Source organism: Acinonyx jubatus, chromosome C1 (assembly GCF_027475565.1).
Source record: "Acinonyx jubatus isolate Ajub_Pintada_27869175 chromosome C1, VMU_Ajub_asm_v1.0, whole genome shotgun sequence".
NCBI classification, from domain to species: Eukaryota; Metazoa; Chordata; class Mammalia; order Carnivora; family Felidae; genus Acinonyx; species Acinonyx jubatus.
The window spans coordinates 18859459-18885337 of NC_069381.1; the positions used below are offsets into that span (position 1 = coordinate 18859459).

Sequence of the window (25879 nt, forward strand, 5' to 3'; positions counted from 1 at the left end):
GTGTGGCCTCCGGAATGAAGCTCCCAGAGCCAGGCAGGAGGAGGCAGCCCTGTGGGGCCCCGGGCTTGGCCCTAAGCTGCCAACCCCGCCCATTGGAAGTGCCTCCTGTTGTTCTGTCCTTTACGTCTGAGTCCTTGGCCGGGCTCCTGGGTGATTGCCTCATCTCACTGAGGCCAACAGATGTGCACAGCTGGAGGAGGGGCTGTCCGTGGAATCCAGCCCTGCCCGTCATGGGCCTGGGCCACAGGAGATGGAAATCTGGGTTCTGATCCTGGCCGCCATCTTTCCCTGGTTGTGCGGCCCCGGGCAGGGCCATGGCCTCCCTGGGCTTCAGTTTCTTTTCTGTCTAATGAAGGAGGCTCTTCGTCCGTACGTCGGATGTTGACTGAGGACCCACGATGTGTCGGCTCTGTGCTGGGCCCTGGGCTCGAGCCAGACCCAGTGGTCCCTGCCTTCAAGGAGTCTATGCTCCAGGGGGAGCTGACATTGAGCATCTGTAGTCAGTTTAATGAGCAACCTGATTACAGGGGTATTAACAGCAAACAGTTCCATTTTTCTCCAGTCACTGGCCCCAACTGTTCAGTGGCAGATCCCAGGGTGTTGTGGTCACATTCAGTTATTACATGGCCATCTGTTTGAGATCCTAATCCCAGGGGCAATTCAAAGCTTTCCCTTCCTTTGTTTTCAGATAACAGACTTGTGGGATATGGAGTGTGTGTGTGTGTGTGTGTGTGTGTGCAGCATGGGTGGGGAGGCAATGGGTTCTCCAGTACCTTAGAGGATTTGGGAGTACACAGTCTTGTTCTGGGATACTTCCCTCCCCTTCCATTTTTTTTTTTCAAATTTAAAATTAAATTTTTATTTTTAAAAATTGAGGTAAAATATATGTAACATAAAACCTATCATTTTAGCCATCGTTAAGGGGACAGCTCAGTGACATTACGTACATTCACAGTGTTGAGCAGCCATCGCCCCCGTCGATCTCCAGAACTTTTTTGATCACCCCCCAATAAACCCACCTCCATTTTGAAATAACAGCCGTATCGAGATACCATCCACACAGCATGCAATCCACCCGTTTAAAGCGTACACGTTAGTGGGTCTGTGGTATGGTCACAGCGTTGTGCAGTCAGCATTACAAACCGTTTTCGAGCATTTTCATCGCCCCCACAAGAAATCCCCTCTCCATCGGAAGCCCCCCACCCACCCGCCACTACGGGCTCCTCACCTTACCCAACTACCGGTCTACATTCTGCCTACGGTTTGCCTGTTCTGGGCATTTCATAGCTGTGGAATCATACGCTATGTGGCCATTTCTGCCCAGCATGGTGCTTCCAACGTCTGTCCGTGTTGTAGCACGTGTTGGCATTTCATTCCTCCCTCCCTGTGTTTAAGGCTTAGATGCAGGGACTGAGGGGATCAGGGCTCAAGAGGCAGGATCTCCATGTAATCTGCCATGACTGGGCTCCGCTCTGTGAACCCCTCCTGCTGGCTCCCAGTGCCCTCAGTGTGGCAGGTGTCTGAATGCTGGCTCTCCGCTGGGCGTGCACGTGTGCTCTTGGGTCCTAGGGAGTCCCGGCCTCCACAGCCCCCTGATGTGGGTGTCTGGCTCCCCCATAGCCTCCTCTCCCCAGCTCCCCCCTGCAGGGATCTGCCCCCGTGGATCCTGTCACGGGGCCCTTGTGTGGTGGGGTGCCTTCTTGGGCGGGTACCGAAGACGGCACAAGCCCAGCTCTCCTCTACGATGCCTCAGGACATGGCAGGTGTGCAGGCTGCCCCATTTCCGGTCCTTTCCAGCCTGCCATTCCTCTCTGCTTCTCTCCTGCCCCACTCAGGTGGGCCCAGGTCAAGTCTGCCCCACCAGCAAATATCCCCAGGAGGGAGCTGCCACCCTGGCCTCCTAGCAGGGAGTTTCTTATTTCCATAATAACGCGTGATGTTCTTGGTGCCTCACCCACAGGCTTCTTTGGGAGGAGTCCCTGGGTGAAAAGGGGCACCTGGGCAGGGTGTCTGTCCTGTCCCCTGCCCATTCCCTCTCTGGTACTGCCTTTCCCTAGGAACCTGCAGGGGCTGGGACATGAGCAGGGTATTGGTCAGTCTCAGAGACAAAAGAGGCCAGGTTGGCAAGAGAAGGGTTTTGGTGCTGTAGCAGGCCTGGGTCCTGGTCCCCACACTGCCTCACTGGGCTATGTGACCCAGGATCAGTCCCTTCCCTCTTTGATTGTCAGTCTCCGTATTTATCAAATCCTCACCCTTCTTGATTTAATTTATTCCCGGGGCGCTTGGGTGGCTCAGTCGGTTAAGCATCCGACTTCAACTCAGGTCATGATCACAAATTTGGTGAGTCCGAGCTCCGCAGCAGGCTCTATGCTGACAGCTCAGAGCCTGGAGCCTGCCTCAGATTCTATGTCTCCCCCTCTCTCTCTGCCCCTCCCCTGCTCATGCTCTGTCTCTGCTGAGAGCCCAGTATCCAGTCCAGGGCTCTTTATTCTACACCTGGTGATCCTCCTCCCAGGGGTCTAGGCAGGGCCTGTCCTAGGGGACTCCCGGTGGGCAGTTGGCGCAGGGGCCCAGATTTCTGTAGGCTGGTGGCACTGGGCTCTCATGAGAGTCAAGCTGTGGGGAGTGCAGCCAGAGCCCCCTCCTGCTCGCTGCAGCCACCTTTGTGCCTTCCTGGGAGCTAAGTTTGATTTCCCTGGGGCCCCATCTGATCTGTGCAGACCATTCCCTGCAGACACCAGACCTTAGCAGTGCCACAGCATTCCCAAGGGTCTCATACCTGGATCCGTCCTTCCCACCTGTGTGTGTGTGTGTGTGTGTGTGTGTGTGTGTCTGGAGCACAACACTGCTACAGTGCAGGGAGCCTCAGCTGGGCTGACGGCAGGGTGTGTCTGTCCTCACAGAGTGTTTCCTGCCTACTCCCACCCTGGGCAGGGCTCAGGCTCCAGACCTGAGGGGCTGGGAAGCCAGAGGCCTGACAGTCTTCAATCCAGTCTCAGACGCAGATTCACGTCCCCGAGCCCCAGGCCCAAGGCTTAACCCTGGCTCTGTTTCCAGGCTAAGACCCAAACCTGCCCCTAGACTGAGCCTTGCCCCCACTTCCGTGCTAAGCCCTGATCATAGTCCCAGACTGAGCCCTGCTCCTGGTTCCAGACTGGGCCCCTGGCCTCATTCTAAAACTGAGCCCTGACCTTTTTTCCAGCCTGTTCTTTGACCCCAGTTCCGGGCTGAGCTCTGACCCAATTCCAGACCATTCCCTGACTCTGGTTCCAGGTTGAGTCCTTACTACAAATTAAGCTCTAAACCTGGCCCCCAACTAAATCTTGGGTCTGGCCAGAAATTCAATCATTTTTCAGCCCTAATTTCAGTCCTGCCCTCTGTCCTTGGCCAAACCGTGACCATGGCCACAGACTGATCTCAAATGTCCAAACAACAAATCAACCCTTGACCTAAAACCTAACCCAAGCGGGAGCCAGGATCCCTTCAAATGGCAGAGTCTGCTGGAGCTAGAGGGGACGTCAGTGTCTCGCTGGGCAGAGCTGCAGGGACCAGGCACAAGGGCACAGAGGAGAGAACAGAGAATGACAGCGGCCATCTCAAAGAAGAGAAGAGTGACAAGGACTGGCATCCAGATTGAGAGTGGGGTACAGGAGGGCTCTGGATTCGGAATGCACAGCTCTGGTTCTAATCCAGGCTCTATCGTTTGTTGTAACCTTATTTGGGGTGAGTCCACTGGCCTCAGTGAGGTTGTTTCATCTTCAAAGGGACCCAGCTGCCTTCCTCCTGGATTATGCAGCTCCTGAGAGCACTGTTTCCCATCTTGCCCTTAGGTTTTTACATACCGCCCCCTCTGCCTGAACCACTGTTCTTTCCTTACTCATCCCTACATCCCCAAGGCAAAATGCCTGTTCCTCCAGGAAGTCTTCCTGAAGCTCCTTGTGGTGGACATAAGATGCACCCTGCAGATCCCCCTTCAGCCCAAGACTCGGTGCCCTGGGTCTGGAGTGCTGCCCGCAGACAGCCTGCACCCTTCAGCCTGCACTCATTCCGGGCTTCCTGCGTCCGGTGACTGAGCGATGACCGAAGGCTCAGAATCCGAGAACTCCTTCCAGCCATCCCAGCCAACTCAGGACAACCCTGAAGGGCTCATCTCACTCCAGTGCTCCCCTAGGGTCAACTGAGGTTCTTGGGCCAGTACTGGGGGTCTCCCCGTTCCCCCCACCTGGTTTCCTGCCCCTCCCTTCCACAGGTGTTGATCTCAGAACCCTCCCTGATAAGCACCTACATGCTCACCTCCGGCTGAGCCTCTGCCTCCAGAGAACCCAGCCTGGGACACCCCTAGTCCAAGTCCTAAGTTACTCCCATGGTACGTGGTCATAATAATAATTTGACACCAATAATTGACCAAATAACAATAATTTGGTCACACTCATAATAATTTAGGGTACTTGTTTCCTCTCTGCTTCCACTAAAGTTGCCATGCAGGGGGGCGTGGACACAAAGCCTTAGCACCGCTGGGTGTAGGTAGAGATCTCCTGGGAGGAACAGAGAGGAAGAGAAATGGTGGAGTGTCCCCAGCCCCCTGAACTCTGAACTTCCTTAGCATGGGTCCTCAACATGGTCAGTGTTCAGCAGAGAGAGGCCAGCCGCAGCCAGGGGGGCTGGACGTGCAACCAACTCCAGGAGAAAGGACCAACCCCACGCTGTTGGGCTAAGAGGAAGGAGGGGACACGCAATTTCTCTAAGTAATAAGAAATAACATCAAAGGATGTCTGGACGTGAGCCGCACCCCAAGGACTCTGGGAGAGCCTCGAAGGTCTCGGCACCCAGGAACACCGCTATCTGCTAAAGCTGACGTTCGCTGCTCCTGGTGGGCTTGCCTGGCATCTACTGGGTCCAGCCAAGCCAGCTCTCCGCCAAGATACACGCCTCATGAGGGTAGGAGCTGAGTCTGTCTTGTTCCCTGTTCGATAAATTGTATGCATGCCATATGGATAAATAAATGAGCAGATCAATAAGTAAGGGATGGAAAAGCAATTTACAGACCTGAAAAATTACGCAAGGCAGAGGATCACGGGGGGAAGAGTGCTTCTTCCAGGAGTTATTCCTTAGGAAGGGAAAAAAAAAAAAGTCTATTAATAGACCCGATTAATAAACATTCAGCCAAGGTAAATGTTAACAGGAAGTACCTCTGCAAATGTTGGCGGTCTCCCCGGCAGGGCTCAGGGTAGGCTGGCGGGCAGGCGAAGAAGGCATCCTCCCCTTCTGTTTGCCCAGGGCGGTATCCTTCCTAGGGGAGCCTCCTCCCCGAGTCCCAGAGTGTGGGCCGCAGCCCAGGCTTGCAGCTTCCTGGAAACTTACACTGCTCCCGCTACCCCGGCCCCTTAGATGTTCCCTTGAACACGCCAAGCTTGTTTGTACCTCATGGTCTTCCCCCTTGCCACCGTCCCTCTTCCCCTCACTCCCTTCAGGCTTCTGTAGAAATGTCACCTCCTCAGAGAGGAATTTCTTGACCCCAATCGAAAATAGCAGCCACTGTCCCCATCGCTGTTCCTCTCTCTCTCTCTCTCTTTGAAACATTTTTAAAAAGTTTTTATTTATTTTGAGAGAGAGCCAGCCTGAGTCAGGGAGGGGCAGAGAGAGAGAGAGAATCAGAAGCAGGCTCCGCACAGTCAGCGTGGACCCTCTGTGGGGTTCGATCTCACAAACTGCAAGATCACGACCTGAGCTGAAAATCAAGAGTCTGCTGCTTAACCAACTGAGCCGCTAAGGTGCCCCCCTCTTTCTTTTTTAATTTTTTAAATGTTTGCTTATTTTGAGAGAGGCAGAGACAGAGACAGAGACAGACAGACATTGAGAATCCCAAGCAGGCTCTGGGCTGTCAGTGCAGAACCCAATACGGGGCTCGATCCCACCAACTGTGAGATCAAACCAAGAGTCAGACACTTAACCAACTGAGCCACCCAGGTGCCTCCCCTGCTCTTTTATTAAAATTCCCTAATTCTGTTTTAATTTATTGCAGGGACTTATGACAACCTGAAGTTGTAGACATAATTGATACGGTTTTTAAAAATAATTATTTATATTTGTCCAACTCCCCTCTCTAGAATGAGGACAGGGCCTTTTTCTGTCCCGTTCACTGCTGTATTTGCTTGAGCAGTGCCTGGCCCTTGGGTAAGTGCTCAGTAAAACAAAGGAACAAATAAGTGAGTGGTGACCTGGAGAGTCCCTGTCCTCAGCCAGCTCCCCTTCCAGTAGGCAGCGAGCCAGGCAGTTTCTCCGCTGCAGGCTGGGTGATGTGACGGTTACAGTGGGGACAGCATACAACCCTGCTGGGAGGTTTCCCGCACGAGGCCACATCTGACCAAGACCTGAGAATTCTCCAAGCGAGGGTGAGGAGGAGTGAGTTCCGGGCAGAGGGAAGCAAGGACAGGTTCAAAAGCCTGAAGGCGAGAGAACACCCAGCAAGTTGGGAGAAAGTAAAGAAATTTTGTGGGACTGGACCAGAGTGGGGAAGGGGAAGGGATACCGTAGAGACTGGGGGGTGGGCCAGGCAGGGGTCCCCTAATGAAGGATCTGGAGTAAACATTAAGCCTGGAACGACATGACCAGCTCATACTTCTGCACACTGCTCACAATTTTCAGGAATTGTGCCACATCCGGCATCTCTCGTCCCGGGGATCAGTACTGTTCACGTGATAGTTTCACTTTGCTCGTATACATTCACTTAAAAGGGAAGCCCTTTGTAACACCAACCTAATTTGTACCAAATATACAAAGTGACAGGAAAGTGAAACCTAAGGAAAATGAAATACTGTTCCGTTGCGTCGCCTGCTTGAGGCTCTGATTCCAAAGTCTACCTTCTCTTGTTAAAAAGGGAGATCAAAGTATCAGCAAGGTCCCGAAGACACAGTAGCAACAGGTGGGCCTTTCTCCTTGACGTGATCATCAGAAAGAGGCTGCAAAGGGAATATCTCTCTTGCTTCGTGATTCAGTGTTACTTCAAGCTGTGTCTGGATTTCTTCTGAGTTATTGTATAGCTACATAAAATAATTTTATGCACGACCACGTGTACAATTTCCACACATTGAGAAACTCACTGTAAACCTTTCAGGTGTCTTTGACTCATTGGGAGTATGGAAGATGAAATGGGGTAAATGGCCAAGAAAATGGAACAAACCAATCAAATTTTATCCCCCAACTCTTTTTACATTAGAAAACCCACCGGGGCGCCTGGGTGGCTCCGTCGGTTGGGCGTCCGACTTCGGCTCAGGTCGTGATCTCGCCGCTCGTGAGTTCGAGCCCCGCGTCGGGCTCTGTGCTGACGGCTCGGAGCCTGGAGCCTGCTTCGGATTCTGTGTCTCCCTCTCTCTCTGCCCCAACCCACTCGCATTCTGTCTCTGTCTCTGTCTCTCTCAAAAATAAACATTAAAAAAAAAAAAAAAAGAAAAGAAAGCCCACCCACCCATCCAACTACCCGGGAGTCCACATGCCCGCGCCTATGCCCACCCACCTTTTTGCCTGTCTACTAGCCCACTCACAGATCCCATCTCCTCACCTGCCTTCTACCTACCTGAATATATGCACCTGTCTCATCTGCCAAATGTATGCACGCACACCCTCCACCCAAATAGTCTACTGAACATTCCCCACCCATTCCTCTGTCTACCTGTCTACTAGCCAGCCAGCCAGCCAGCCATCCACCCTCTGCCCACCCACCCACCCACCCAACCTTCCATCTATCTATCATCCCACAAATTACATTTCACACACACTGTCTTAACTCCTGGTTCTGTTCTTCCTGAAATAGAAACTGTGGCCACACCACTTTTACTGAGTTCTCCCTGAGCTGCCCCTCGGGTTGTCCCTAAATGGAATCCCTGAAAATCACCTTATTTTTGCTGTCCCTGACCTCTTCCCCTTATACACTCCTCCCCACTGTGCGTCTTATTTTCCCATAAGCTTACCAGGTGGTGTTCTGGGTTGTCAAAACTGAAAGGGACTGCAGCGACCACTGAACCCAAAACTTTCAGCTTCTAGATGGGAAGGCCAAGGTCCAGAGTGGGCAAAGTCACAGGGTAAGCCAGTCACAGTATTAGGAAACTTTTCTTTCACAAGATAAATCCTTTATCCCCACAAACTTCACATGGATTTCCAAAATGTCAGGGCTTGAAGCGTCCTAAGACATCCTAAGAGTGGAAAGCCACTCGAGGACATGGGCTTTACAGAAGTGGGGGTTGTAAGTGGTCTCGTCTCTGAGTCCCTCCATCCCTATTCAACTAGAGGACAAGACGATGTAAGGTTTTGTTTTTGAACAAAGGGTTTTCCTGCTAAGAAACAAAGTTTAAATCCTTTGTTCTTATCCAATGCCCTCATTTTATGGACAAAGAAATAGGTTCAGAGAGGAGAAGGTTCTTGTCCAAAGTCATAGAGCACGTAAGAGGCAGAACAGGTTTGCTAACCAAGGTTTCCTGGTCTTGTCTTTTTCCTTCGCTGAGTATCTGCTGACTTTAGAGAGACTTGAGTTGTGGTGGCCTGGGGAAGAGGAAATGGCCATTCTTTTACCCCAAGAATTCCCACACCTAGGGAAGGCAAGCCAGCCCATTTTCTGCTTATGGGCTGAAGACATATTACATTAAAAAAAAAAAAAAATCAAGCGTGGTCCTCTGGACTCCTGGGCTCCCTTCACTGGTCCCTGGTAGCCAAGGGGAGGCAGGCAGGGGCACCAACGATACCCTAAGCCCTTCATTTATGATGGTTCTCTCTCCTTAACAGCTGTCTCTTTGCTCTACAAAATTCTCCCTGTTAAAGTTATGAGAACTGAGCATACTTTGTTCACTGTGATTGTGGGTTTTGCCAGCGAAATTGATAATCCCTCTTGGGAGAGACATGAGATGCTTTCCTCCCTCGATACACACTATGAATTGCTCTGTGCTCTCTGGGTAGCAATGTCAGGGGCCTGTGGACTCCTCTAGCTCAGCTGTATTTGAAACTCAGCCTACTGATGTTCTCTGGGAGCTGGGGCCAAGCTCCACGGCATTCGACCTTGTCCTGAGACCTCCCACCTGCGCTGCCTGTCACTCGCACTTTTCTGGGCTTGTCAACATTTGCTGAAGCGTCACCCTTGTTTGTCTGTAGGTGGGGGCGGAGGCGGGGGGCGGGCTTTATGCCTTGCCCCTGGCCTTTTAACACAGGTTCACTGGTCTTTGCCTAACATCCTGCAGCTGTTAAGATCAGACTCTGGAGTCAGGCTGCCTGGGTTCAGGCTCCAGCTGCCCTGTTCACGGGCTGTGTGCCTTTGGGCAAATTACTTAGCCTCGTTGGACCTCAGTTTCCTCATCCATAAAACGGAGATCTGAAATAATAGGAAAGTCAGAGAAGATCTGACTGAGATCTGAAGGAAGAGGAGAAGGAGAGGAGAGGAAAGAGAATTGTGGGCAGGAGAGAAGAGCATGTATGAAGACGCTGTGGCAAGAGGAGGCAGAGCGATTACTAGGGACTGAGAGAGTCGGGATGGTAGAGATACTGTAGCTTGGCTTGCTCAGCATCGTTTGTGGTACAGCCTTCCTGTCCTAGAGAGACCGAGGAGCTGGGCTTTCTGAAGCCAAGCCCCCCGATGTGATTTAGGTTCTATCACTCAGACATACCGTGGACATTAACGCTGTAAGGCAGGGGCCTGTCTCTGAATCGCAGGCGAGGAGACTTAGGAGGGATTTGTTTTTCTGCAGCAGCCGTTGCAGAGAACTCAGCGCCCTAGACGCTCATTTGCAATCGTAGAAGAGCTTGGGGCACCCACTTTCTTGGGGAGGGGATCAGGGCAGAGTTCAGCCCCCGGGGTCAGCAGTGCTGGTGCCAGCCTCCTGATTCCCCAGCTCGTTGATCAGAGCAGAGGCTGCGGTGTCGATCTGGGGATCGTTTCTGGAAGCTCAGCCTAGAGCCGGCCTCTCCAGCCCTCCCGACAGCGTTGTCGGCCCCTGCCCCCTGTGTTAAGCTCCTCTTGGCTTAAATGAACTGGAGCGATTTCTGTGGTCAGAAGCTGAGACTGGCTGTGGTGGATGTGAATGTTTCTGCTTTTTACCTTCTGGAATGCTCACTGTTATTTTATTTATTATTTATTTATGTATTAATTTATTAAATGTTTTTATTTTTATTTTTGAGAGAGAGAGACAGAGAGACAGAGTGTGAGCAGGGGAGGAGCAGAAAGAGAGGGAGACACAGAATTGGAAGCAGGCTCCAGGCTCTGAGCTGTCAGCACAGAGCTAGATGCGGGGCTCGAACTCACGAACGGTGAGATCGTGACCTGAGGCGAAGTTGGACGCTTGAACAACCGAGCCACCCGGGTGCCCCTGGAAGGCTCACTTTTGAGACACTCCAGCTGGCATGCTGGGTGAATCCCAGGCCATATGGAGAGACCACATGTAGCCTCTGGTCCACAGCGCCAGTTGAACTCCCAGGCAACAGCCAGCATCAGTCACCAGATGTGAGCAAGCATCTCGGAGGCCCAGCCCAGTCACACCTCTAGATGATGTCAGTCCCAGAAGAACCACACGGCTGAGCCCAGCCAAGCCCAAGAATCATGAGAGATAATAAACCGTGGTGGTTTTAAGGCCCCACAACTTGGAGTGATTGGTGATGCGGCAACAGATAGCCAAATGCTGACTGATGCAGGCAAAGGGAGTAATAGGAAGTTAGGCAGAAAGGTGACATATTCGCACGTACCTTTCATGTGGATCCCCCTGCCTGCCGTGGGGAGAACAGACCGGAGAGGAGAGCCAGCCTGACCCACCTGTTGTTGGGCTGGGGGAGAGGGGTAGTAATTAAAGGGGAGCAAAGGGGGTGGCTCAGAGATGCTTAGGAGATAACATTGTAATGCTGGGTGATGGCTAGGGGACAGCTGGCCATCTGCGTGGGCTTTACCCGACCAGTTCCTGCTACTCTTGGGGCCCCTCTTCTCATGCCTCGTACCCCTCCAGAGGCATAAAGGGGAGGGAACAAGGGCTTGGGTGTCAGATACATTGGGTGTTCATCCCAGATTCACCGCCTCTCTTCTGTGTTACCTTGGGCAAATCAACTAACTGCTCTAGCCATCACTTTCCCTCTTCAATCAAATGGGAGCAAGAAAAAGATAATTGTAGAATTACATTGGTTTATTGAGCAGTGCCTGGTGCACAGGAGGGGTATGCAAGAAATATTTGTTGAACGAATAATGAATGCAATGGGCTGGAACCAACAGGGTACAAGGAAGAAATGGCCTTAGTTTTCTTCTCCACCTGTAAACTTCCTCTGTCAAAGGCAGTTTGTCCTTCCTTGACTCCTGATGACAGTCAGGTAGATCCATGACTTTCTGGTTCCTTTTGGTTAAAATAACAGTTGCATTTGGGGCGCATGGGTGGCTCAGTCGGTTGAGCATCCGACTTTGGCTCACGTCATGACCTCACAGCTTGTGAGTTCGAGCCTCACGTCGGGCTCCGTGCTGATGGCTTGGAGCCTGGAGCCTGCTTCGGATTCTGTGTCTCCCTCTCTCTCTGCCACTAACCCACTCACATCCTCTCTCTGCCTCTCTCAAAAATAAATAAACATTAAAAAAAATTTTTTTTAAATAACAGTTGCATTTGGTAACTAAAGCTCACTTCCAGTAATTAGAAAGTCCACTCTGAGTCAGTGAGATATGACATTGTGATTTCCCATCCGTCTCAAAGCTCAAACAAACCCCTTCTTTACTGAGGACCTACTATGTGCCGGACCCTGTGCTGGGGGCAGGTAGAGTTGCCAGAAAAAATATAGGAAGCCCCATTACATTTGAATTCCACACAAATTAGTGAAGAATCTGTTAGTATATATTGCATGGGCATACTTAGGGTAGAAATTATTTGTTACGGGTGTCTGGCTGGCTCAGCTGGAGGAGTGTGTGGCTCTTGATCTCAGGGGTCATGAGTTCGACCCCCACGTTGGGTGTAGAGATTACTCAAATAAATAAACTTTGAAAAAAGGCAAGTTATTTGTTGCTTATCTGAAATTCAAATGTCAGGGCGCCTGGGTGGCTCAGTTGGTTAAACACCAACTTCGGCTCAGGTCATGATCTCCCGGTTCGTGGGTTCGAGCCCCGCATCAGGCTCTGGGCCGCCAGCTCAGAGCCTGGAGCCTGCTGCAGATTCTGTGTCTCCCTCTCTCTCTGCCTTTCTCCTGCTCGTGCTCTGTCTCTCTCTGTGTCTCAAAAATAAATAAATGTTAAACAAAAATTAAAAAGAGAACCCCAAATGTAACTGGCCTTCCTGTGTTTTTATTTGCTGTATCGTAGCCCCCATATGCCTTGCCGCATCTCGTGGGAGTGGGAGCCTTCTCTGCCTCGGCCAGAGGCATTTGGCTCTAGGCGAGCAGGCAGACAGGTGGGGGAACACCTTTCCCTCTGTATTCCCCATAGCCCATTTGATCATTTGACGTGAGCATGAGCATCTACGGTACAGTTTGACCACTGCTCCTTTGTCTACCCTATCGCCCCCATTGCCTAGGTTTCCACCATTAGAGCTACAATCCTTTGATCTCTGGGAAGCGTGTTTCTTTTCAGGCCGTTAGAAAGTGCATCTGCCTCTGGGAGGGTTGGAGCCTTATCAGCTAGTGACCTCCGATTGGGAGTAGGAGTTTCTGAGAAAAGCATTCAGTGGTGATTTCCTGGAAGGGGTGGGGCCAGTGCTGCCAGGAGGGTGGGGAGTGACCTGATGGACGGGTGAGAGGGACCCAAAGTGCGGATCCTGGGCCCAGCTACTGGCCGGCCGGGATACTTCCTGCACTGATCTGAGCGGCAGGCTGAAGAGAAAGCATCTGGAAAGGGCCTGGAGGAGGCTGCTGTCTGCCCCAGTGAAGGGGAAGCACAGAGAGAGCTGGGGCTGGGGACAGGGACAGGCTTAAGAGTATAGGTTTGGGGCAAAGTCCTTCCTCCTGGGCCTCGGAGCCCCCGCCTTAACGTGGGCAGTTGGGGCAGCCCGCTAGGCCCCCTGTCCCAGTCCTCTTTGCTCTTTATCTCTGACTCACCACGGAAGGCTGGCCTGTCTGCTTGGTCCCGCAGAGTCTCTCTCCCAGGAGAGAATTTTCTTCATCCTCCTCTGCCACGGGCACCCAGGGCCTGGCACAGAGTGGGCTGCGCGTGCCCATGGGAGCGACAGCCTTTCCCCCCATCTGTCCTTAGGCCCTGAGCCCGGTTTTCTATCCAGAAGCAGTAACTGGTGCAGGGGAAGGCGAGGAAGAGAAGGGACCGCTCTGCTGTCCTTAGCTCCTCCTTACCTTGGCCTCTGTAGGGAACCACTGAGCCTTCTGGGGGGTTCTACGGCATAAGTAGGGCTTCTTCCAGCTTTCCCCATTGGCAGTTTAGGGCGGAGGGTGCCTCTAGGTTACAACCCACCGAAATGCTTTTCCGCCTTCCAAATGTTGTTAATGTTATCTCTTCTGTGCTAATTATCCTCGTGGTTTTACGCCTTTAAAAAAAAAAAAATCCCTTTGCCTTCATGTTAGTGGAGCGTCAGGAGGGAGCAGAGGTGTGTGTGTGTGTGTGTGTGTGTGTGTGTGCACGCGTGCGTGTGCTCAATCTGTCTTATTTAACCAGAATTCATAGTCAGCCTAATGTAATCTTGACAACAGTACCAAGAGGCCAGTTATTACCCTGGCTTTCCCAATGAGGGAACTGAGGCTCAGCGATGACGTCCACGGAGCTAGTAAGTGGCAGGACGTGGTACCTCCCACAACCCTCTGTCTCCAACGCTCTTTTCATCTTACACAGCTCTCCCAGCAGTGCCCCGAGAAGGCCGTGCCCTCCCCACCACCCACAGAAGTCAGCCTGTTCTGTGGTAAAACCCCAGTTTGCCAGAAGGACACCTTGGGGCGACCATGCCTTCCTCTGTCTGCACGTGTCCTCTGTGCCTTCTGCAGGAGCCGAGCCACTATGAGAGCACTGAGCTATTGTCAAATGCAATTAACAATCGGAAATGACCTTAATGTCCAGCGATGGCAGATTGGGTAAACAAATTACAGCACACCCATTTAAAAAATACTATCCGGCTGTCAGAATGATGAGGGAGAAGAATATTTCATTTCATGGAAAAATGCTTTTGACATATTGGTAAATTGAAAAAGCATATTTTCCAGCAACCATAGCACATGCATATAATAACAAATTAATAAAAAGGCAATTAACACCGACCTGCAACCCTTGATCCTGGCGTATACGTTCCAAGCCAACATCCAAAGTCAAAAGGAAGCCTCCCTACCCCAGGATATGAGATCAAGTTCTATGGCCTTAGTCCACCCATCTCCCGCCTCTGTCTCCCCTCCCTCACGATCCTGAAGCCTACGGTTCACATACCCTGGAGAAGAAAGTGCCTTGACTGTTCCCCCACCCCCACCTGGGGCTTAGTGAATCTCTACTCCTGGAATACTGTGGGTACTGAGAACATTGTAAATAGTCAAGTTTTCACTTTACCGTCAAGCTGGGCACTTGAAAACAGCCCCCCCCCCTTCTCTCTTTCTTTTTTTCTTCAAGGGAGAGTACAGGCGAGTGAATTAGCTAGAGGGAGGGAAATGGAAGGGAGTCATAATGATGCAGGGAGAACAGCCCCAGTGCACACTAAATGAGGAAAAATGTACCAGAGATCTAGCCACAGCCTATCTTATGAAACACCGAACTTCCTTTTCAAAAGATCCTCTGGACTAGAATCAAGGTTTGTTTATTCAGGATGCCTTAGAATAGTATGCTTCAAAGTGAGGGTCACCAGCCATTAGAGCTGTGCTGTCTGCTCTAGGAGCCACTAGGCACAAGGGGCTTAGGGCACACTGGAAATGTGCTGTAATGTAACACACACCAGCCCATGAAGACTTGCTATATAAAAAAGAATGTAACTTACCACCTAACTTATTAATAACATAAATGATAATATTTTAGATATATTGGATTAAGTCAAATATATTGTTACAGTTAATTTCGCCTTAAAACTCTTTTAAAGTTGAAAACCTTTTGTAAAGCCCTGTGGTCTCAGTGGCTCAACAGAACACATATTAATTTGTCATCTAAGTTCCATGCCAGAGCCGCCAGTGCAGATATACAGAAGGTTCTGCTCACCAGAATCATGCAGGAACTCTGGCTGATGGAGCAGCTGCCATCTCGAGCCCTGTAAGTCACCTTGCTACGGGGAAAGGTTTAGCTCTAGAGGATACGGCTCTGGCCATTAAATGCTCTGGCCTGGAAGAGACACCGCCCATTTCTGCTGACAGCTCATTGGCCAGAATTAGTCACGTGGCTCCATTCCACCCAAAAGGGGTGGGACAATCCTACCATGTGCCCCAAAGGCACAGATCCAGAAACATTTGGCAAATAGAACACATAACTAACTTGATTTCTGTCAGCTTTTTAATTTTGTTTTAATACAGATAATAGAATAACAGAAAAAGTAGAACGGAACAGAATAAGAAATAGAGGGAATCGCAAAGCCTTTAAATTATGGTGGAGGTTCAATAAATATTTGTGGAATGATGCAAACTCTTTCTGAAAAGGGACCGTAGCCACAACAAACGTGTCTCTTGCTTTCTTACTAACAGAGTGCTTGGCAACTGGTTATCTCATATAGGGTATTATGGGTCCCGTTTCTGGGTGAAGAAATTGGTTCAGAGAGGTGAGTAATCTGCTCGGGTCACCTACTCAAATGGCAGAGCAAGCACTCGGGACAAGTAAGATAACTGGTGGGATTCTGTCTTGAAACCCCAGCCTTCCCTTTCTATCAACTGTGAATCCTAAACTTGCTATTTCCTGTTTCTTTTAATAATACAGACGTTTAACTGGGACTGGGTTTGGCAGTAACATCATAGCTATGTTGCAGCCAAGGATATTGAGGCTGAGCTAGATGAGGTGGCCTGCCCAAATTACACAGTCATCAAGAGGCAGGACTGGGATTCGAGGAGATTCAAGGCTGTAACCACAATTCTTTTGCCACTCTGGCTTATTGACCTGGTTCTAGAAAACACCTGAATGGCATAATGGGTAATGTTTAAGGATACTTCCCGTCCTACCATCCTAACACCATAGGAGCAGATACTTTGAGATCCTGCCTAGAATCTGGAGCCTCAATAACCCATGGACACTAGAAGACAAACAAACAAACAAACAAAAACTCCCTAATATTGGCAAGTGGAACCAGATGACTAAATTATGCCAGGGTTACATTTTAAGGATAATATTTCATTTCTAGCTCTATGGGGCTTGATGTAAGCTTTTGGAAATGTACTTTTATGTGATTCAAAGTTATTTATTTTACATGCTCTTTAAAAAGTGCCAGTACCATAAATAATAACTAACATTTGGTTCCTGCTATATGCCCGGCACACTGCTAAGGCATTAATGTGGATTATTTCATTGAATCCCCACAATGATAATGAGGTAAGTATCACCCTGGATCATAGGAGTGAAGAGAACCCTGATCACTTACTATGCCTGCCTCAGCTGGTATCTGCCTCCAACTACAAGTTACTTACATGCTTTGATCATTAGATTCCACATCTGCAACATTCTACCACTGATCTGCTGGATCTAGAGACTCCTAGAGAGGAGGGGCTTCCTGAGTCACGCTCAGCACAATAGAACTTTCATCTTCTGAAATGAAAATCCATGTCTAATTCAATCTTCACTTGACAAAGGAGAATTCTCATAGAGTCCAGGGACAAAGTGCTGGAAGTTGCTACAGTCCCTGGAAACTTTGTTACAGAGTTTCAGTTTGGGTTGCTAGCTGGCTTCGCATCAGGAAATGAGGCATCACGATTCTTTTTGTCTTTTACAGCATTGGTTCACACTGATCAAGTGCTCACTGTGTGCCAGACTCTGTGCTCAGACATTTACAAAGATTAGCTCCTGTAGTCCTCATATCCACCATATGTGGTGGGTACTGTGATCACGTCCATTTCACAGATGAGGAAACTGGGGCTTCAAGAGGTGGGCAATCTGCCCAAGGTCTCAATGCTGGTAGGAGACTGAGTCCAGACTCAAAACTGGTACTCTGATTCCAGGGTTCTTGTTCTCACCACTCTGCTTTCCCTTCTCCAGCACACTGAGGACTTAGGTTTGGGAGGTAAATCAAGAATAAGTTCAGCTCAGCTCCTGCTCCTTTGGAAGATGAACCCAACATTTGCTTCTTTATAGTCACCTATCTCATTTAATTCTCACATCATCTTCCTGAGGTATGTATTACTATTGATTGTTCCCCCACCACCCCTTTGACAGATGGAGAAAGCGAGCCTCAGAGAGATCAGATGGGCTGCCCAAGCTCAAGCGGTCAATGTGTGGCAAAGCCAGGTCTCTCTGACTTCAAAGCCTTGGCATTACAAGGTTTCTCACCCTTGACACTGTTGACATTTGTGGCTGGACAATTCTTTGTGGTAAGGGGCTGCCCTCTGCATTGTAAGATGTTTACTAACATCCTTGACCTCTACCACTAGATGCCAGGAGCCCTCCTCCCCCAACTGTGACAGCCAAAATTATCTCCAGACTTTGCCAAATGTTCCCTGGGAGCAAAATTGCTCCCAGTTGAGAATTCTTGCTCCTGGCTGACCTCTGATGCAGGGCTGGGGGACTCAGGTAAGAAGAGGTGAAAGGAAACCCCCGTGACTTTCTTTTAAGATCCATGAGGGCAGGTGTTCAGGGCTCTGTGACTCTGAAATCAGCCACCACTGCACAGCGAAGTATTGACTAAGTCCCGTAGCCGGCTGGAGTGAGCCCAGATGTAGGGCCTTTTATCTCGAGACTGACGGGGTGTGCTCTCACTGGGCAGGCCCCCAGTCATCAGTGTCTCTCCTGCCCAGGGTTCAATTTATCTGGAGGCCATTAAGGAACCTGCCTGATGATTATCTCTTGGCTGCAACGTGGTTTTATCTCTAGGCTTCGATTCTAAATGGGACTAATGACCACTTGAGATTCAAATTCTGCACCACCCGCCCAGCACCTTCTTGATGAACAGAAGGGAAATCCCTCAGAGCTTGGTTCACTGCTCCCATCTCAGCAAATGCCACCCCCCCCCCCACCAACTCCAGGGCAAGTTAGAGACCTGGGAATCAGTGCCAATGTCTCCCTCTGGATCAACGTCCTATTTCAAGTATTCACTGAGTCCTATCAATTTTGGATCCGAAATGTAATTTGGACCCTGCCGTCCTGGTGACTCCCACTTCCCCAGGCTAAGGCACATAGACTATTGCAATATCCTCTGAAACGCTCCCATTTTGTTCGCTCCTGCCTTCCATTCTGTTGCCCACACTGCAGCTAGAGTAGCCTTTTTAAAATGTTAATCTGAATCCACCCACCCACCTACGCCTACACACATTCCCACTCCTGCCCTGAATCATTCAGCGACACTTCCTGTCTTTCCCCATCACTCTCTCTACTTCAGACTTTTTCTGTTCTCAAAAGAACAGACTTTTTCTGTTCCCTCCACCCCAGGGCCTTTGCACATGGCGTCCCCTCAGCCTTGTGTTCTCACTATCCCTTTTGGCTTCGGTAGTGCCATTCGGCCTTGGGGGAAGTCTTCCCTGACCACTTCTCATCCAACCTCAGTCTAGGTCTACATTATTCCACATTCCTACAGAAGCATTTCTCTCTTTTCTCGCTCCCCTCTCAGCCCACATCCGGATTTGGGGATTGCTTGTTTGTTGAAACCCTTCTTCCCCGTGAGACTCTAAGCACCACGGGTGGAAACAACGTGTCTATTTTGGCTCACCATTACATCCCTGAGGCTTTGTATATTGCCTGGAACATAGTAGGCACTTTATATGCACATGTTGAATGACTGAATGAGCTCATACAATCCTCCCAACAAGCCTGTCCTCTGCCCTGACCCCTTACAGCACCTGCTCTCATGGTGTTATAAGATAGGAAGCAGTAGACTTTGAAAGACATAAAGGGCTGTGGAGCCTGACTGATTGGACCAAATCCCCCCCCTCTGCCACTTGCCAGATGTGGAACATTGGGCACATTCCTTAACATCTCGGTGCTTTCGTTTCCTCTTCTGTAAAATGTCTCATGGGATGGGTGTAAGGATCAAATAAGTGAGCTTCTATACCATGCTTTTATAAGAGCTTGGCACATAGCGAATGCCCCATTGATCTTAGTTATTATTAATATTACTAACACAAGGAGCATAGATTCTGGGAGCACATGAATCTGGTTTTCTCTTATATTTGCAAATCACTCCCTGTGTGACTCTGGACAAGTCATGTCGTGCGCCTGAGCCTTGGTTTGTCTATCTGCTAAACTGGGATCTCAAGGCCTACTTCAGAGAGAGTCGTCACGAGGGCCTGATAGAATGAGATATGAAGCACATAGACCAGTTCCCCGTGGCTCCCTTCCTGACGGGCTGGATTGGTCCCTGTTGCCTTTTAGACAAGAAGCTTCCTGAAGATAGGCTTCACACCTACCTTATTCACGGCTATTTTCTCCAGCCCCTCCGTCCCTGGTAATTGTAGGTGTTCAAGAAATAGTTCTTTACGGAATGACAGGAACCATGCTTTGTTCATCTTCGTGTCCAACCCGAGACTAGTGAAATACCTAGCATCTAATTTCAATAAATGTTTGTTGTCAGAATGGATTCTTTAAAGGGCTATTTAGCTCTGTTACCAGCCCCATTTGAGTTTCTACATTAAACTGAGAAAGATACTTGTTAACCTATCTTAACTCTCTCTAGCCTTAGTCTTCTTATCTATAAAATGAGGCTAGCAATAAAATGCACCACCTAAGCGTGTTCTGAAAAGTAAGTGAAGTAATATGCATTGAGAACACAGAGAATGTTAGTTCATTATTATTCCCTTCCCCGAGGCTCAGTTTCGTCCTCTGTGGAATGGGCATCCACTCACTCATGTATCCATTGGTTACTCAACAAACACAGCACACATGTGCAAGGCATTGTAATTAAGACCTAGGGCAGTTAGAGAGGTGAACAAGCCATGGTCCCTGTCGTGAGGAAGTATCTGCCGTGCGACAGCATATCAATAGCAGAACCGAGTGACGAAATGACGAAAGAGTCATGATGTGTGTGAGGTCCACGGAGGCTGGGATGGGGACCTGCAGGGTTTCAGTGAACTCTCTAGGGAGAGTGTAAAAGGTCACCAACTCAGTGTAACCACCAACACGACATCAATCAGATGGAGTGGTCCTCTCTGTGCTCTGGGTTTTGTACCCTGGATCTGTGGAATGTGCTGGTTTTGTTGCAGCCCCACTTTCTACCCTGGCCCACCAATGTGTGAGAGGTGGAACCAGGTATCGAAATCCCACTGAGTATCCAGTTCAAACAGACATACCCTCCTAAGACTCAGCCTTGCTTCCCCTGTCCCCCCCTCCCCCCCCGCCCCGCCTTCCCCTGGATTCTACCTCCTCAGGGGACTGAACAGTGATTCCCCTTACACTCTCAACGCTGGGCTCCTGGTTCTCCAAAGACAAGCCCGCTTCTTCCCGAGATGGGACCCAGTGAAGGGATGCTTGGGCACTGGAAATGGGAACAGGCCAGGCCAGGTGTCTGGGCTCCTGAATCTAAGTGGATCACATGTTTGTCTCTGATGCTCACAGCTGGTTCCAGGGAGCTGACTCCTGCCAGTCAAACTCATGAGGGATTGAAACATCCGAATTAGAATTTTACATTTAATCTAGGTATAACTTGTGGGATTTGGGTTGGGGGGACTATTCATCTCCAGTGACCAACATATATGCACCTGTTACCCAGAGCAGTCTTTTACTTTCAATGGAAAGAAATTTACATGCCGAGGGTATTTAAATATCAGGGGAGGGTCTGCTGTCAGTGGCCTGCCTGAGGTAGAAGGATGTCTGAGCCTCAGTGGCCCATCCTAGCAGGCCTCAGGGAAGAAGCAAGATTTACGAGGTGAGAGCCCGCCTGGGCCGCTTCTTCCATCAGTAAAGGCCTCCCTGCAGTATTTTCTGTCTCGTCAATGCTGCATTTCATTTTAAATTGCAGCTGAAAGCAGATATTTTCCCTCTTGCCTATTACACCTCTTAATTTGTCTCTCCCTCTGCTGTTATTTGTCTCTATAAAGTGTTTTGCATGAAAGACCCACACAGCACAATGTTGCTTTGCCCTGGGTTGAGTTTAACAGGAAGGAAAGCACAGAGAGACTCAAGTCCAAGGAGGAAGGTGTGAGGGCCCTCGGGTCGAGACACACGTGTCTGGGAATATATGCCTGGCAGCGTGTACAGGTGCATGGTTTGGGGCCTGTCTGCTGTGAGTCAGTGGATATGTGTGTGCACACGTCAATATTAGTACTAATATGTATGGATGTCTATCTTTGCTCTGGTATAATCACTTGGTATTCATACCTAAATTAAATGTGTGCTTGTGTGCGAATACTCATAGGCAATCCCTGAGTGCATATGTATTTATGCGTAGGAGCACACATGTGCACATAAACACACGCAGGCATCTAGGTTCGCATGTCACATGATATGTGTGGTCTCTACACACGACCAGGGTTCTCCTCTGCGCTCCCATCGCATGTCTCCCTCCCCCAGCTAGGGGCCCCAGCCCTTGGGGCTCTGGGAAAAGGAAGGCAGAGCAGTGGTCTGCGGGGGGGGGGGGGGGGGGGGGGCAGTGGAAACGCTGCCTTAGGCTGGCCCCACCGCGGCCACAGCTCCCCGGCTTGGCCCCGGCCACCCCTTCCTCAGAGCCTGCCACAGCAGCACCACCAGGGCTCCTGCGGGAGCTCTGGGGACCCCTGGGCAGGCCCTCAGCTCCCTGTCAATCCTGGACTGGCACCGAGGAGCGAAAGCTGCTACCGAATGACGGCCAGAGCCCTTCAGCCTGGCCGGGTCTCCGGCCCCCACCCGCAGACCAACAACAGGAGCGGCGCGGGCGGGGACGGCAAGGGGGGGGGGTCTCGGTCGCCCCCAGTCCAGCGAACGCTGGCCACTAACCAATGGGCGACTGCAGCCCAGCGGGGATCCCTCCGAGGCAGCCAATGACCTCGCTCCGCTCTCCACCCCCGCCCGCGCCAACTCCGCGCAGCTGGACCATTGGTGCTGGTGGGATGGGGGGAGTGTGCGCGGCGCTGGCCACTTGAGGGAGGGGGCGTGGCCTGGAGTCCCTTCGCCTCTCCCCACCCGCGCTTAGGCCCCGCGCTCCCTACCCCCAGACGCGAGGCCATTGGCCTGGCTGCGGCGCCGCGGCGGAGGTGGACCGCGGGGCGCGCGCAGTGGGCGTGGCCCGAGGGCGTGGCCCGGAGGGAGGCGGGGCCGCGGGCGCTGTCTCAGTGAAAGCCCGAGCTGCGGCGGCGGCGGAGGCGTCCGGGCGGGTGTGCGCGCGTGTGGGGCGCAGGCTCGGCGGCGGCGGCGGCGGCGGCGGCGGCTCAGCCTGCGGAGGCAGCGGCCCGTCTGGAGCGGCCGCTGCGAGGACGCCAGCTGCAGCGGGAGAGGTGCAACCGGGGCTGCGCGCTCCGCGGGGCCGGCGGGGGCCGGGAACAGGTGATCCCAGCGGGTCGCCGAGCCCCAGCGAGTTGGCGGGGCGGGAGTCCGCACTCCCGGGCGCAGCTGCAGCCGCCCCGCCGCGGCTGGTCGCGGACGGCGGACTGCGCCCGGCGCCGGACCGCGCGGCTCGGGCGTCCCTCTGCTCCCGGGGGCCCAGGAAGCCCTCTGCCCTGGGGGCTCAGAAGTGCCCGCTCCCGCTGCCCAGCGTCCGCTCCGCGGCGGAGCAAAGTTGTGGACGTGTCCCGATAGCCGAGCCGGGAGCTGTCACGACCCGGCCGGGTCGGCGCGCTCTCTCAGCGGCGCTGACACGCCAGCCCCGCCACCGCCTCGCCCCCTGAGCCGGCCCCTTCTGGAAACTGCTTCTGAGGCTGAAACTTTGGGCCGAGGGGCTGCGGGCGGCGCGGCGCGGGGACGAGGCCTGCGGGCGCCCCTCCGCGCGGACAGCCTGGGCGCCGAGGACGGCATGTGACGGCCCCGGCGGCGGCCGCAGCGCGGGAAGTAGCGGGCCCCGCGGGCTCCGGCCGCTGCGAGGAGGGGCTCCGCGGCGGCCGGAGCGAAGGCTGTGGCGCGCGGCCGACCCCTGCGGGCCCGGGCCCCGAGCCGTGACGCCCGGCGCGCCCGGGCCCCGCCGAGGCCCTTGCGCCCCCGCCTCGGCGCGGGGGGACGCGCCCCCAAACTCCCTGAACTTCAGGGGCGGCCCCCGAAGCGGCGAAACTCTCAGGGACCCCCACCCCGGGCGGCGCCCCTCGACGACCTCCCCGCGCCAAACCCCCTGCCGGCCAGTGCCTGCCCTCCGAGGGCCTCGGGGTGGGGGGGCCCGGCCGGAGCTGACCGGCCCCAGCCCCGCGCCAGGCCACGATGCTCATGAGGAAAGTGCCCGTCTTCGTCCCGGCCTCCCCGTGGGGGCTGCGGCTGCCGCAGAAGTTCCTCTTCCTTCTCTTCCTCTCGGGCCTCGTCACCCTGTGCTTCGGGGCGCTTTTCCTGCTGCCCAACTCCTCTCGCCTCAAGCGCCTCTTCCTGGCCCCCCGGACCCAGCAGCCCGGCCTGGAGGTGGTGGCCGAAGTCGCCGGCCACCCCCTGGCCCGCGAGCAGGAGTCGCCTCCCAACCCGGCCCCCGCCGTGCCAGCCCCGGGTGAGGAAGACGCCAGCAGCCAAGCCAATGCCCGGCGCCGGAAAGGGTGGCTGCGGCGCACCCACCCCACCGGGACGCGCGAAATGGCCACGGCGGCCCGGAGCAGCGGCAGCGCGGCCCTCAGACCCCAGGAGCCGAGCATTCCGTTTAGCTTTGACTTCCACGCGTTCCAGAGCCGCCTCCGGCACCCGGTCCTGGGGACTAGGGCGGATGAGAGTAAGGAGCCCCAGAGCCTAGTTCGAGCCCAGCGGGAGAAAATCAAGGAGGTAAGGACTCCCCTTCTTCGGAAAAGGAAGACTCTCTGTGCTTCCATCCGTTTCCCCTGGCCCCAGTCACTTCTGGTCCCTGGACCACTCACTACTTTAGGCCCTCCTGGCACACTGCACCGTCCTCTCTCCTCCCAAACTTTCCACTTTCTCCTTAGTGGGCACTTTCCCACTGCTGGGTTCAGTTCATCCTCCCCATCACTGACAGTAGCTGAACCGCTGGACCGACTCTGGTCCTTCCGGTCAAGTCCCCAGTCCAGGTGGGCTCTGTCCCTTTGTGGAGTTGCTAGTTAGGTTTGTTAATGGACACCCTCTCTGCTTGCACAGGGCCAAGAGCCACTTTCTTTCTCACTGTGTGTCCGTAAGTCCTGACTTTCCCTAAACCCCTGTAGGATCTGCTACCTGGAAATCCAGGATTTGGGGGTGTATCTGGTGTCCTGAAAGTATTTTATAATTAAGCCGGAAAGTGTTGTGGATTCTTGCTAACTATTTCTGTTGAGCTTGGGAACAGTTGTACATAATAGCATGTGATGCAGGAAGGAATGATCAATAGGGTGGTGGTAATGTTACAGAAGCTCTGAGGTGATTGGCCTAATGAAGTGGGTCTTGGACTTGTTCCCTGTAGGGATTGTGGGAGGGAGGGGTTTAGAAGGATCACTTCGAGTGTGAGTCTTGGTCTCAGCTTAAGAAACCAAAAGCAAACGCAGCCTCGCCGTGGCTTGAAGATTGTTGCCAAGCCGCCACTGGTAACTAAACACTCAGCTGTACCACTGTTACAGCTGCCTGCCTGAGGTTTTTGCCCAGCAATGCAGAGGGGGCTGCAGTGACACCCCCAGGCCACGAGGGGGCTATGGGCAAGCAGTGGGCCAGGGTCTCCTCCCTAGAAACGAGAGGATGCTTCCCCCACACTCCCGCCTTGGCCCTCCCCATGCCATGGATGGACCCAGAAGGAAAGGACTGTTTCTGTCTGGACTTTTTGTTTGCTGCAAAGGAGTCAGCAGGTCTGATTTCCAGGGGGAGCCGGCAGCAAGGGTCAGGACCTGCCCTGCCGGGATCTGCTCAGAGCCAGTGGAGAACTTAGCTGTTCCTTTCTCCGTGTCTGGACTGTCCTCCATCGCATTGTCCACCTCTCCCACGCTTCTTACCTCTGTTGGTACTCAGCCCTTCCAAGATAAGCCCCGTTTGGAGACTATCTTAACTAGCAGTCACAGGACATTTTATGACGTCAAGATAGAAAGCCACAAAGATGAGTCCTTGGTGTGTGTGTGTGTGTGTGTGTGTGCGTGCGCGCTCTCAGTTTTCAAATTCTTGTTGAAATCTCAGACGTTAATTGAAGGCTGGAACTTGCAGGAGCTAAGGAAGGGACATCATTTCCCCCTTTTTGGTTAAAAAGTGTGCCGTTGACTACTTATGTGAACCACCCGCAGCTCCCTTTCTTGAAGCCAGCTCTGAGCACATTAGCCCTTTCTGCCTTTTTACACCTCCCTGGAGAGCAGTAACTCCCAGTGACATTACATATAAACTACACGCATGCAGCTTTTCGTGGGGGTGTCCCGTGCTGCCATCAGATTTTCAGAAGCCTCCCCCAAAGAATGAAGAATTAACTGCTGTCCTCATCAGAAGAGGTGCCTTCTGCATTTGCATGTAGATATGTGACCTATTTCTGAAGGCCTGGGGCCGGGAGCCATGGTAGGAAGGGGGTGCTGGCTAGTGGGGACTTGGTTCTGCCCCTCTACATACAGAGACAGCTTCCCTTGCCGGCAGAGGCTGCAGGCTGCAGCAGCTGGGGGGTGGTGGGAGGTGTGGAGACTCTGCTCTGCAGGTGGGTGTAAAATAACATGACGGGCGAAGGTTTGTGTTGGCTGCCAGATGTCTGGATCGTTCAGACTGGCATCTCTGAGCACCCCTGGTAGCAGCTGGAGGCCCGCTTGCATGTACCTGCAGTTGGTGTTCAGTGAGCCCTCTCTTACTCTCCTGAAGACCTTAAGCCCCTCA

At 52.4% G+C, this 25879-nt stretch overlaps 1 protein-coding gene across 2 annotated transcripts in view; it reads left to right on the forward strand.

Annotated features, from left to right (window-relative positions):
* The first annotated feature begins 23149 nt into the window (after positions 1–23149).
* The window catches only part of MAN1C1 (mannosidase alpha class 1C member 1), a 139803-nt gene continuing 137073 nt past the window's right edge, over positions 23150–25879 (forward strand). Inside the window, exon 1 of one of the 2 annotated variants that reach the window (XM_027060037.2) lies at positions 23150–23884. In XM_027060037.2, coding sequence (XP_026915838.1) covers positions 23345–23884 — 540 coding nt within the window. In that variant the 5' untranslated portion in view covers positions 23150–23344. The remainder of the gene's footprint in view (positions 23885–25879) is intronic. The other variant, XM_027060035.2, reaches the window with a different exon arrangement.